Genomic DNA, 14,562 nt, shown 5'->3' with positions numbered 1-14,562 from the left:
TATTTTTTTAAATTAAATTCACTCATCCCAATAATGCCCTTTTATCATATTTTATGACTTTGAATAGATTATTTTGAGGCACTTAAGAAATGCAAATCAATTATTTGAGTTCCCTCCGTCACTCCAAAACTGTGGCAAGTCTGCGCCGAGATGATCCCAAATATTTATGGAATTAATTTATCACCTAAATAAAAAGTTTTCATACACAATCTAACACAAAAAGATAAAAGATAAGAAACCAGGGCAGGGCAGTGACCAAAATTGCTCTATATATAAAAAGGCAATGCTAAATTTCATTTCATTTTTGATTCAGGTGAGAAAAGAAGTGTCAGATATGAATAAAAATAACTAATCATTAGTCTAAGCTCACATGTATTTTGTGCATATATAAATTATTTATCTGATCAATACAAAATTATTTCTAAATAGATCATAAAATTGCCAGTCCTTTATATACTTAGATAAGGTCTCAATAACTATATAATAATAATATTTAAACCCATGTTTATCTTGTTATAACTGCATGCAAATTGTAATTTTTTATAATGCTTTACCTCAGCCACCATATTCAATGAGCAGAGAAGTTGCAAGTGTGAAGACAGTGTCCTTTGCAATCCTTCTTCTTTGCCTCTGCGCTCCAGTTCTTTTATATCTTCTTTCATGTTGATTTCCTGCACGGCTCTTCTCTTGTCACGTAACTTTTTACGCTTATCTTTCATAGCCTTTTGCCTGTGGAGAGCCATATTATTTCATTATTATTAATATTAAACAATTGCAACAGTATAACCATAAATTTTTTAAACATACTAAAAGTTGCTGAATTATTGTTTATTACTAAAAAAACTCAAGACTACTTAAATACTTACGCTTTTTTAATATCCAAATTGTGTATTGCTTCAAGTTTTGAATTAACTATGTCATCACTCTGATTAATGTCAGCTATTTCATTCTGCAGAGCTGGATCCTCACAAATTTCTTCTAAGGCTTGATGTGATAAACCTTGTAATCTATAAATAAAAGTACTTAACTAAAAATACTGAACATTGCAATCTTAAATATAGTATTTTTTTGTAATTAAGTTTGTGATTTCTACTGAGAACAAAAGTAATGGCCTTTAAACAAAACTTACTGCAAAGTGGTCAAATGACCCATGAGTTCCTGATCATAATTATCCAATAATTGATTATCTACAAACAGTTCTCGGAATACTGCATGTGGACTCTTTTGAACTGAGTCTGAAGATTCTGATTTTTTAGGCTCGTTATAATCAAATTCTTGAGTGACACCTTCATTAATGGCATATCTAAGGTCCTGTAATCTTTGGTCAAATAATGTAGCTTTTCTAAAATCATAATAACTCTGTTTGACCATATCATTGAACTGTTTTGTTTTAAATCTATTTTCTATAGAGGTAATTTTGTGATTTGTGAATATTAGTGCACATTTATCATCTTCAAGATTAATTTCAGATGGTTTCTTTAGAATTTTCTTTTTCACTGTCTCCAACAGCTCAGGATCAACTTCAATGTTGTTTACTTTCTGTAAAGGCTTTGTCAGTTGATGCAGTTGTCCAAGAGAAACCGAACTTGATGCTAATTTTGATAAGTGAGAAGCATGTAATTTACTAATTGATACTTTTGATTCCAACATACTTCCATGATTAACTGTAAATTTAATGTACAGTAAGCATAAACACAAAATTATACATTAACATCATAACATTTATTTACCAACCTTCTAAAAGTTCCCCATACTTTTTATAAGCTTTGTGTTTGATTTTTTTCTTATGAGTCTTAAGAGCACTGGCTGTTTTCGTAGATTGATGTCTTACAGAATAGAAGTTTTCTACAACACACGAAAGACAATCACGTTATGCAATACTATATGCTATATATAGGTTATAATTATTAAATTGTTGGTGTAGATGTATTATGTATTTATACTGTAAAATCATAACTTATAATAAACATTATTTATGAAGATAAGCTGTTAATTACCTGGAGTGGAGGATGATTGTAGGATTTTTTGGCAAAACGAGCATTTTATCTCGCTAGCCAATGTGTTTTTCAAAACAAATAGAGAAGAATTATTTAATCCTTGAAAATTGTTTTGATATATGTTCCGGGCCGAAATTATCCGGTGCATTTTATAAATATTACGTTAACAACCTACATAAGAAATTATTAAATCATTTTCTTCAAAAAGACCATGCCGAATTCTTATTTAAAATCACAAATTTATAAACACCAAAACACGTGAAATAGGAAGAGAAATTACAGGATATAAATTTTTAAATGTCAGACGTCAGTTATCAATGTCACCACAGACTGTGCAGGACACTCTCGACACTTGTTATTCAATTTAATATAATTTTACTAGATCTTCTGATCGATTCGATTAATCAATCGTGATGCGGACATTGATTTTTTATTGAAACCTCAAGTCACGCTATAAATTCCAAAATCACATTGGGCAACACATAGGTACGATCTCAGTGATCTATATTATTCGCCTGGATGCCTGTTCAATGTTCATGCCAAGAGTATGTTATTTTTAATATTTTGATTTTTGACCTCAATTCTAATATATATGTCAAGTCACAATCTCCTCTTGAGAACTTTCAAGTCACAAGTCACAACCTAACTAAAACTTCGTACAGCAAAAATGGTTTGCTGCTCTTGAAAGTCGATTGAGTTTCATCAATGAAAAATACTTAAATACGGACTGTGATATGTCAAGTTGTTCATAAAGTATATATATTTAACTATTTAATGAATTTTATATTGTATGCAATGTATGACTTGAAATACAAACATCCTTGAAACTGGCGTAAAGTTATAAATATTACCGTAAAATAAAATAACAATTTATACTTTAACAATAAATAATGAATACATATTTGACGTACAAACGTTGTTTGTACATACTCTGTATTCAATATTCAGTATTCTGTACAAAAGTCAAAATCCAAAATAAAAAGATGTATTAAGTATTTATAATATTTTTATGTTTGCGTGTATTGTGTACAGGGATTGAATTCTATAAAATTCATAAATTAAATTACGCAGCATTGTTTTATATTTATGCAGCTGTGTTCCAAATATGGAAGATAAAACATATATCAGTATGTAAAACTTATTTAATTATCTGCTTGTTCTAATTAGGTAATATTTTGCAGACTAATGATTAACGTTTTAATTATGATTTCCTGAAACAGGTAATGACGAGCTCAGTCTAAAACTCTTTAAGTTACGTTTTAAGTATGATTGGCTATTTAAGAAAAAGAAACAAGCTTGGAGGTAAGGAAAGTTTCAGCTTTGTTTTTAAATGAAATATTCGTTCAGCTCATATTTAGCTAATAAATTGTATGTTATGGTACCAGTCATCAGTGTACAAATTCATGTTATTTAACCTTGAGCTGTAGTTATTAGTAAAATAATTGGACTCTTACTTGAATGCATAGATATACAATTATTTACTTATTTGCCATCACCTTATTGGGGTGTAATGGGATTCTACACAGTTTGCCATAAGAAATATCACATAGTATATTTAGTCCATAATAAGTATGTTGTGTATTTTAGATGCAGTATGTATATTTTTTATTTTCAGTGAATTTTATAAGATATTACTAGAAAATGGATTTCCAAAAGATATGCCTGTGTCATATATTAGGAAAAAGTGGACATACACTTATGATGTGAGTTGTCGTAATATAAAATCTGTTTTAAATAACAATTATGTATTAAAAATTTATACATTTCTTAGTATATGTACTGTACATGTTTAAAATTTTATTTATATCACTTAATTCTCATAAAACTGTAAAAAATATTAATGTATCAAAACATATATTTATGCATATATTAACTTTTTCAGTGTTATAAAATAGCAAAAAGGGATAATAATACTAGTTGGAAGTATTATAAAATGTTTGATAAACATTTTGGTAAAAAAGTTATTTTGGACCCAAAATACCAATCTTGTAAGTTTAATTATACTTTTTTGATCAGTATATATTAATTATAATAATAGTGGTCACTTTCGAAAAAATAAAAAAGAAGAAAAAGATATGACTCTTCAAGGCTTGTGTCTAATAAATACCTCAAAAACTATTTCACATCAATAAGTGAATTCTAAAATTCCTACTAGGAGTTTCACTATAATATATTATATAAAAATAAATAAATAAATGTTCATATATGTTTGAATAGTCCATGACAAAGTTATATTTTATATTAAAAATTTCATTTTATATCTGGATTGATATCAAACTGTTACATTTTTTCAGGGAATGATGAATGGCGTCTTAAATTAATAATATGTATAACTGAAACTAAGCAAATGAATTTTGATAATTTTACAATGTGGAGGTAAGAATTAATATAGAATATTTGGCAAGTTATACATAATTGTTATAAAACTATAAATACTTTTTAAAACTCTCTGTCCATTTCAAGGATTTATTATTTATATTCAATACGGGTTCTAGTGTTAATAAAATTTATTTTAAATATTTTTATTAGAACCAAAACCTTTTTGGGGTCCTACTATGAGCCCTCTTTATAAATCCAGTTGAGATGCTGATGAGTTTAGGTTCCTTATTTCAATAGCACTTTTTAAATAGTGACTTTTTTAGAATCGCTTATTCTCTCATACTTTGAAGGCAAAATGGTCTCATTCAGCATTCAGTCGTGAGGTCATGGTTTGAAATTTTATACAAATTGAAGGAACAAAATCTGATAACTGCTAAGGTCACTTGGAAATATTTCATGAATGTATGAATAACCAATTCATCTCAGTTGTAGTTTTTAAATAGCCTCGTATTGAGAGCACATGATAGGCACCCATGAACAAACTTAATGTTAGTTTTACCAGGTTTTTCAGTATATGTATCAATAAAATAACATATAACTAGTCTATTACTACTAAAGAGAAGCGTGAGAATTTATTGACAGTTCTTATCGTCTATGCCCATGATTTGAGGATGGGCAAAATTTGGCATTAATTTTTTTACTGACATTTATAAGTACATTAAATTACTCTACACGTATAAAGGCCGGCAACGCACTTGCGAGCCTTCTGGCAGGATGAATGTCCATGAGCCGTGTAATCAATTAACATCAGGTGAGCCTGTAATATAAAAACTATATATAATATAGTATTTTTTACGACTGCGTTTGAAGTGCAATCAAGTTAATAATCGACAGATTTTAATATGCCCTATTATAATAATTATATAGAACACAAATGCCGCCGATATGTGTATAATTTGTTTATTAATCATAGACGCGCTGTGTATGATTAAGAATATATAATTTTATATTTAGGATTACGTCAAAAACAGATAACGTATTTCAATCTCCTAATTATAGGTTTAGTTATTATGGGATTGACATATTCTATATACATTATATATACTTAAAACTATCGTAAAGTTCGGGTCAAGGTATCCATTGAATCACGGTTCGTTTAATTCCAAATACGTGATTATGCATTAACACAGATAATAGGCATAAGTTTTCCGTACACAAAAAATACATTAAATTTTCTTTAGTATGAAAGCTAATATTTACTCAAAATAAATTATTTTATGTAGAACTGTGGAACAGGCTATGCGGTCCCAGGATATGCCGAGTGCATGTTGTGTTCAAGATATGAAAGGCCTCTGGCACCATTTGAAAATGACATTTAACGTATGTATAAAAATAACTTAAATTAAAAAAGTTAAACTTGTAATGCGACTTGTTTGCATTTTATAATGAGTGACGCATAGACAAAATTTTGGGTAAATAAAATCATGGTTTTCGAAAAACACATCACGATGAAATAGCTGTAAAAATTGAATTTGGAATTCCTAACCAAAGACGAAATATTTGTGGTCAAAGTGTTCAGTACGTCAAAATGTCAATTTCATATGACGTACGACAAATGTATGGACCTAATATTATTGATACTCTGTAATTATTATGATGTAGTAAGTGTACAAGATTTTTTTTAAATATGACAAATTCTATTAAGGAACCTTATCAAGTTATTATTATTCCATACATTATAATTGGATAATTTTGATTTAACTATTTATTTTAACAGCGAAAACACAGGCTGAAACTAAAGAAACAAAAATGCGATTGGGCGTTATATGATTCTATGTTGGAATATTTCAAGTCGTCAGAACCGGAATACTTAGTTAGACTCGAAACATTGCCAGCGAGGGAAGTTCTCAAAACGTTATATAGGAAAGGGCATACGAAAGCCAACGACGAGAACGAAGACTCAAATTTTCATTGTAAGTATTGTTACGAGCTAGAGTATCGGTTAGTAACGCCGTAGAACTCATCAAGGGTTCATTTTAAATTATTCGCTATAATTTGTCATCTATAACTATTTAAGGTAGACTTTAAATAAATTAACGCTCTTACACATATTCACACTACCTTTCATATAGTTACACAGTCTTCCACATATTTACACACCCTTACACATTCACACACTCATAACCAAGTCATAGTTGTATATTTTCTGACCGCCTTGGAAAGCTGGTGAAGTGTTAAGGCCGTTCAGGCCGTGAAGATTTATTGCAATTTATTGCCCCCCCCCCCCCCTTGTCAGCAAAAGTAAGCAAGGCTTTCAAAAATAATAATACTTAATGGTATTAATTTTTTGTAGGAATCCTTGAAAATGCATTTCAAGCATAAACAATGTGTGGGTAATATATGTAAAAAGTAAATAATTGCTGTTGACAATACCACTCTTGACACTTTCACTGTCTTTACTATTCGATATTAATCGGTCAGAATCGTATTAGAAACATAACAAGCTGGTCGTGTTTCGGCTCTGTAAATAAATGTGACCGATATACGCGACTGTTTGGGCAAGAGTGGTACTGAGTAGCTGGTGTTTTATCCTTATCACACAATTTTAGAACGTACTTGCTCTTTATCTCTTTTGCACATTACTCCGTCCTTAAGGCGTTCTAGAATGGTCACTTCGAGAAGATTCCGCTCTTCCTTCCCCTTTTTGGGTCTAAGGCATGCCGGATTACTCATGATGATTTTTTTACTGTAAGAGCGAGTGTTAAAATCCCTAGTTTTATATTTACAGGGACCAAAGATATAACGGAGTCGCTTATACAAATACGTCTACAGAATGATTGGATATTCAAAGAATCAAAATGGGCTTGGAGGTATGTGTTATAAATCTAAATTTATTTGTTCAGTTTGGTTTCTATAAACGTCAAAATTTCAATTTAACGTCAAATAACAATTTCAAATTAAAGTCTTGTTTCTGCCTAACTGTCACTTTGACAACGGCAGTTATGCCAACTTAGGGGTTTTCGTTACGTTATACAAGTTTGTTTAAACCTAGAACAATATTGAAAACCTAAAACCTAGAAATTTGTATTTGTATGTAACGTTTTGGGGGGTTACGTTATACAAGTTATATTAAGCCTTGAACAATATAAAAGGTACTACAAGAACGAGATTTTACTACTTGAATGCTGTACAACAAAGAATTGCGTTTAATCGATTTTTAGAGGTATTTGAATTTATTTGAACATTCTGCAGGAGTTGTATTCCTGTTAGACCTATTGATTCCATAGTTTTTAGATATGTTTGATTATTAATAAGTTATAATTTGTTAAAGCAAAATGCGGAACGTACTTGTAGAGGAAAATGGTTTTCCAAGTTCACTAAGAGCAAGGGACTTGCGTAAGAAATGGTCGTCGTTATTTTTTGTAAGTTATTAACTACTAGTCTTGTTGCAGCCTTTTTACTTAACTATATAAAAACATCAAATGCCACACATATTTTGACTGGTGTCAAATTTGAGAGTGAAATTGTTTTCTTACCGTTTGTAAAATACGTATTTGCGCTAAGTATCGAGTAATGTGTACCTCTTGAAAACCTTTAGAAATGAGTTTAACTCCTTAAGAAAAATATTACGTATGAGTGTTAATCGTATAAGCTCCATCTACCTTGAATTTAATTTCAAGAGCTGTCAAACCATTTTTAATGTATGAAGACTAGGACTGACATATTTGACAGCGCTCAATACGAGTTTGTGATACAAATTAGAGTATGTACCTAATTCGTCCTAATTAAACTCGAAGAAGTTCTTCTCAGATTGGGCTTCCTATTTATTAACGTATAAATATATATGTTCCTAATTAAATCAGTGTTTTTAACGAAAGTACTCATCTATCTCCTTTATCAAAGCGTAAAAACAATGTGAGATGACTTCTGTATGTGTGCTTGTAGAAATATGAGAAGAGAGGCGAAGAATAATATATTATTATTGTTAAACTTGTGCTGATTTTAATGAAATTTTGGATTCCAGAATTTACAATTGATTCTTTTTATTTAAAATCTGTGATAATTTGAAAAACTTTAAATTTGTGTTAAGGCGTTTATATTTTAAACAGGACTACCAGAAGGCAAAGGCGACTGAGAACAAATCATGGTTATATTATACCTTATTTGAATTATATCTCGGAGAAGGGAATCTCAGCTTGAATCCATTATCAGGATGTAAGTAAGTGAAGTCCCAGAGGGGCTTGGGGCAAAATATCACAATAAGATCTAACTATGAAAAAGCAATATTCTTATAAATGTGAATTATTAAGCACTGTTATCACAATTAACATAGTAACTCCCGAACCAAGGCTGCCTTGCCAAGGCAGGCAACGCATTCGCGAACCCTCTTGTATCGACCATGGGTATCGCTTAACATCAGATGAGCTTCCTGTCCGTTTGTTCAATTAAAAATATTGATTTTTTTTTCTATTTCAGGGGAAGAGGAATGGGTTAAAAACTTTATCAAAATAAGAATTGATTTAGATTATTTGTTTGTATCCGAAAAGAATTACTACTGCGAAGGATGGAGGTATATTTATTTCATTATCTTTTGTGTCAAGACATCAAAACATTTGAGATATGTATTTGTAAACTTCGTCTTAACTTTTAAGGGTTCAATTCAATTGTCATTTTCGACTTATGTCATTTGTTATTAATGACTCGTGTCAATTGTCATTTTAACTGACACATGATAATTGTCATATTAAGGTATTAATATTTATTTCAGGAAAGTCGAACAACAGTTAAGGGCAATGGGTTTACCCTTAGACCATAGTTTGTTAGGTCTGCCCCAAATGTGGGATCATTTGACGAAAATATTTAAGGTATGCGAATTGTCTATAGAATATTTATTAAACAAACTGCCCCTGCGATATTCGTTTCGCCTTGTTATTTCCCCTCTATAACCTTCTTTAGAGTTCACAGTCCATGTACGATTTGTAAAGCGGTTGTAATAATAATTATAATTGCAAAGAAATCTTCTTTATTTTATTGTAGTACAGATTATATATAATTTATTTTCTCCAGTACGTTACAAGCTATGTATTCTAAAATACATGACAATTATGAATGAATATAAATTTAAATCAAAATACAATAAAAGAATTACAGTTAAAATTTTTGTTTTTACTAGTACTTTTATTTAACTTAACTGTATCACTACATAGTATAAACAAAGTCGCTTTCTCTGTCCCTATGTCCCTTTGTATGCTTAAATCTTTAAAACTACGCAACGGATTATTTTAATAGATAGAGTGATTCAAGAGGAAGGTTTATATGTATAATAACATCCATTAAATAGTGGAGAAGTACTGTTATTTTTGAGGTTTCTAATGTGATGTCGTAAATAATTACATTTTTTCCGCTTACATTGCAAACGCAGGCTGAACCCTACGAGTTTTATCAAAATAATGTACTAAGTATTGTTTTCACATTGAAAAGGTCTACAGAAAAGCCTGTTATGCTATATATCTATCTCTTATGGATAACCCACATTTTTATATACAACGTTCACAGATTTTCTGTAGTGTATTTAGTATCAGCATTGCACCCGTGCGAAGCCGGGGCAGGTCGCTAGTATATTATATAATAAAATTTTATTTGAATTTTGCCTTATTAGCTGTAAATAAAAAATAAGCAACTGGGATACGAAATTAAGTAATAAATTTAATAACTTTTTATAAATAGTTAACCTATTAAAATAATTTTCAAGGCCCATTGTCCATGTCTTTGTTTTAAGAGTTTTAATAGAAAACATACTTAAACTGCGTCCTGATTCTTTAATACTAGCCGTAATAACAACGAAGCGTAAAGTTTACACTAGATTGATATAGTATTGTCTTTTATTAACATAACTTTTACACATTTAATAAAACACTTTTTTACGGATTATAGTTAAAATTAAAAATTATGTCCAAATAATTATAAGTTTAAATACAATAATACATAACTATAATCCGTAAAAAAGTGTTTTATTAAACTAGATTGATATTTAAAAAATTTTCACAGTGGAAAAGAAAATTCTTTATCAAAGGCATGTTGACGGAACAGTGGCCATATTTCGATTTAATGCATCAATTCACGGATGCGCAAGAGCAGAAACAAAAAAATGACATAGATGATGATAATCACGATTACGATGATGATATGAAGTTGATTGATATCAAGAAGCTGATTAAACCGAAATATGAGGTTTTGGAACCAAATCATTGCAGATCGTGTTCCAATGATGAAGCGTGTGTGAGTTTGTTTGATCATCGCGATGATGATGGAGTGGATTTGGCTTCGAAGCTACGACTTATTGGGGGTGTAGAGGTAATTTTCACAACTGTTATTATAGTTCTTTAGTATAGAACAAGGGCCGAGAGCGCACATGATACCGCCGATCATGGACACTCAATGACAGAGCTCTCTTCAGTGCGTTGCCGGCCTTAAATAATTATAATCAATTGAATTGTCTCTTTGTAAATAATGCTGGATTTAATGAAGGGTTTAATAAAAATTATTATTATTTATTACATGCTTTAGCACAAAAATAATTAGATATAATTAATAAATACAAACCACTTACTTAGAGGCTGACATTAGTAACTTGATGTCTATGGCTGAAAAAATAATTGAAAATGCTTTTTTATAACTTCAAAGTGACGATGAAAATAGAGCTAGGGATTTTATGTAACTAAACCATTTTGAATAAATATAGAACTTATCGTAAAAAGAACAAATTTTAATAGATTGTGCACATCTTAAAACTGCTTTTTGTCTATAAAATATTTTTAATACAAAATTATAGGGTGTTAAAAACAATGGCTGTATACGGTACTTAATCAATTTTATCAATTATTTACAACAATTTAAAATAATAATACTATAAGATAAAAAGATGATCTTGGTATTTCTTTTTTTCAATGTTTTTTCATTACTAAAGTTTCCTAGATGAATTCGCTTATTAACGCGTTGCATCCATAATAAATATGTTACTTGTTGATAACCTCCTTTCATATGAATCTGACTTTTAATGACTCATTAAAATATTTAATTTAAAATTATTTTTGAAACTCGGATAGAGCCGATGATATCCGTTCGAAGAGCACTTCAGATTCACAATTTCAAACACAAAGTAAATTAATTAGTGAATGAATTAACGATCTTATTTTTTTAAAATCAGTTTTTTTTTTATATTTAGTGTACGAGCCAAGGCTGTACATTTTGATCACTTATAAGCATTACGATTTCCTAAGTCGTTAGAGCATAGCCAGTCATAGGCACTTCTTCTGTTCTTCATCTTCAACTGTTAAATTGCACAGCAATTAATATTCTATTAATTCGCTCATATTCTATTGTTATACGCGAATAGTTAATATAAAGTAAGATAAAAATCTTCTATTATTTAAATGAAATAAAATGACTCAGGAACCTCAAGACAATTCATTGTGCAAACGACAAGTTTATATTCTAAGGGCCTTTTTCACAATGTATGGATAAAGTTCCAAATAGCTATGCATACAACACATAAATTATTCGAAAGATAAAAGTTCCGAATAAGATACTTCGCGATTCATGATGTATAGCGCTAACTGACAGTCGTGAAACGCAAAAATACTGTTTATCCTACCAATAAGTAGTAAATAGCTTATTTGGAACCTATCCGGACATTGTGAAACAGACCCTTAGACTAATACCAATGTCTTAACCATGATTGGTGTTCTTGTTTTTTAGATCGAACCATCAGATTCCTTACCATATAATATTTGCCTTACATGCCTTCAAGAACTGGAAACGGCGTATAAATTCCGACGAAAGTGTCAAGAAGTTGACAAAGAGTTGCGCGATAAAAATAAAGACAATGAGAATACAGTTAAATTAGAACTAAACGTAGACAAAGATATACCTCAAGATGAAAACGACAATTTCGATAATATGGAAACCGATATGGACTTCGAAGTACCAATAGAAGATATCTCCAATAAAGTCCAAGCGAAACCAGTGAAAGTGAAAAAGATACTAGTCCGAAAGAAATATCCGAAATATGATTATTGGAAAGTGTGTGAAATATGCGGAAAGAACACGAGAAATCTCGCGACACATTTGGAGTCGCATTCAACCGACCGGATCTACTCTTGCACGATTTGCCAGAGGACGTTCAAGTTCAAAAGCGGATTGAGTCTTCACAAAGCAACCCACGAGCCACCAAAGAAAACCTGCGAAGTTTGCGGAAAGAAATTCCACATAGCCGCTCAGTATCGACGCCATTTTCAATATCACGCGAATGAGAGGAAGTTTGAGTGTGAGACTTGTGGGAAAAGGTTCAATTCGTCGGATATTTTGAGGGTACATGCGAGGTCGCATACGGATGAAAGGCCCAACGCCTGTCCGGAGTGTGGGAAGACGTTTCGTACGGGGGGTTGTGTTAGTCGACATAGACGGATCGTCCATCACATAAGAAAGAAGCCACATGAACAAATAAATAGTTAGTTGGTTGAGGAATAAAGTTATTTTTATTGAACGTTTTTTAATTATACACTACCAACTTGTCCCAATGATTGCTGTATCCCAGAAAGTTTGAGCAACTTTTGTTGAATCAAAATCAGATTAATTACAAATCTTAATTTATTAAAAATTATTTTAGAAATTTTCTTGATCCATAAGATTTTAACTTTTGATTATTTCGTCTTTTTGTTTGGCGTATGCTAGACGCACTTGATTAGATTACATTTTTGCTCATTTAAATTTTTAGTTACAAAAAAATCTGAACGCTTTTTAGATCTGGGATTCAGATTTCTGTTTCTGTTTCATGATTTGTGAATCTAATGGCCGAGTACTTAGGTCCTGAAACTATGGACACTACTACGGATCTAGGAGAATGCGCAGATATAAAAGTTCATTGGTGCAAAGCCGGGGATCGAACCGTTTGAGGTAGTACTCAAAGATGAGAGTCGCACGCTGAAGCCACTATGCTAATACTCCCAAATTTTTAGTTACGCCCTTTTATGATTGTTTACTCCCTATGTGAGTATTGTGAACTATTCAAATGCAAAGTATTAGTAACAATATTATCCGTCTAACCTCTCATTTACCTTACTTATTTAATCTTTATCCTTACGAGTGAAAATTGTGTACCTTTCTGTGTATTAAGGATATGACGAGGCGAAGTATGAGCATAGGGACAGCATAACAACGTCCACCGAACCGTTCTTTTGTAGTCGTTTTGATAATTATCTACCTATACACCTATAGTCAAGAGGTCAGACTTCATGTTCATGTTTCTTTAGAATCAAAAACAGTAGTACACAAGTCGTCGGAAAAGAGTTCATTCTGTAGAGCGAATACAACCCTCTTTGAACTCTTAAAAACAGCTTGGATGGTATCTCCAAATACACGCGCATTAGCTTATTTAGCTGTACTGTGTTTATATACATAATAATAATACAAAGATATGTGTAATGTGTCTGTTGATAATTAAAGGGGTATGTGTATGGTATATGTCCACCGCTAACAAGCATAGAGATGTTTTATGTCGGCTTTAAAGTGCTCAAAGATTTAAAATGCATTTCAATAAAGTTTTATCGAGCCTATAAAAGTAAGTGACCCGAATTTGACATTCGAGAGATGCGCCCGTATTTCAAATGAAGTTTTTTGTTCGGCGCTTGTCAAACCTTGCCTCTGTCGAACACTAAGTTTTGTATGAGATGAAGTCTACAGAATGAAAACTAATCTAAACGTAATCGTTTCTTATTATTAACATTGGCGCTACCTTTTTTGGTCTTCTTGGTCTGGGCCACAGACGGCCAGCAAAAAGCTAACTAGCTAGCTTTTATGAAACATCCTAGGGTTTTATAAAGAATTTTTTTTGTAAATGTGTAATAGCGTGTAGTGTTTTTAATACATATATATTAATATATACGCCTATATTAACCATGTAGTCAGTGTTTTAAAATAGCTTATCACCTCCAGAGAGCCAAGACCCCTCAAATAGATCCAACTCTAAATATAGTATTTTGTTTCTTGCGTTACTATTATACTACCTATATTTGATACTTTATACTATATTTGATATTTCAGCAAGTTCAATAAATTAACAATGTTGACTGTCCGTAATCAGTCAAACTTTTCGTGTACACACGTATATATTTTAGTCATTTATAGCAGCTCCCGTGGGCTTTGTTCTTTAAATAATTTGATTGGGAAACCCACCGATTCATCATGT

The 14,562-nt window shown here is 31.1% G+C and overlaps 2 protein-coding genes across 2 annotated transcripts in view; one reads left to right on the top strand and one right to left on the bottom strand.

The window, feature by feature from the left end:
- LOC111003703 (DNA-directed RNA polymerase, mitochondrial) overlaps positions 1-2,251 on the bottom strand; it is a 28,247-nt gene extending 25,996 nt beyond the window's left edge. The window contains exons 1-5 of the mRNA XM_045632838.1: positions 1,998-2,251; positions 1,735-1,845; positions 1,130-1,664; positions 867-1,007; positions 555-729 (exon numbers count right to left, since the gene is read on the bottom strand). Coding sequence (XP_045488794.1) covers positions 555-729; positions 867-1,007; positions 1,130-1,664; positions 1,735-1,845; positions 1,998-2,145 — 1,110 coding nt within the window. The 5' untranslated portion in view covers positions 2,146-2,251. The remainder of the gene's footprint in view (positions 1-554; positions 730-866; positions 1,008-1,129; positions 1,665-1,734; positions 1,846-1,997) is intronic.
- Positions 2,252-2,977: 726 nt separating this feature from the next.
- Positions 2,978-12,861, top strand: LOC111003772. The gene is made up of 14 exons (XM_022274458.2): positions 2,978-3,124; positions 3,218-3,299; positions 3,613-3,700; positions 3,880-3,985; positions 4,292-4,373; positions 5,600-5,696; positions 6,094-6,289; positions 7,105-7,186; positions 7,648-7,738; positions 8,426-8,531; positions 8,793-8,886; positions 9,085-9,181; positions 10,365-10,670; positions 12,075-12,861. Exons 1-14 carry the CDS (start codon positions 3,103-3,105, stop codon positions 12,828-12,830), a joined length of 2,205 nt encoding a protein of 734 aa, XP_022130150.2. The 5' UTR covers positions 2,978-3,102; the 3' UTR covers positions 12,831-12,861.
- Positions 12,862-14,562: the final 1,701 nt, after the last annotated feature.

This window comes from Pieris rapae, chromosome 21 (assembly GCF_905147795.1).
Source record: "Pieris rapae chromosome 21, ilPieRapa1.1, whole genome shotgun sequence".
NCBI lineage: Eukaryota > Metazoa > Arthropoda > Insecta > Lepidoptera > Pieridae > Pieris > Pieris rapae.
This window is presented reverse-complemented; position numbering and strand designations above follow the sequence as displayed.

What these genes read in the sequence shown, in the direction of transcription:
- LOC111003772 (XM_022274458.2), top strand. Translation starts at nt 3,103, where the DNA reads ATGGAAGATAAAACATATATCA. An exon ending in ATTTGAAAATGACATTTAAC is followed by an intron (nt 5,697 to 6,093) that starts GTATGTATAAAA and finishes TTATTTTAACAG; the next exon opens with CGAAAACACAGGCTGAAACT. An exon ending in AATGGTCGTCGTTATTTTTT is followed by an intron (nt 7,739 to 8,425) that starts GTAAGTTATTAA and finishes TATTTTAAACAG; the next exon opens with GACTACCAGAAGGCAAAGGC.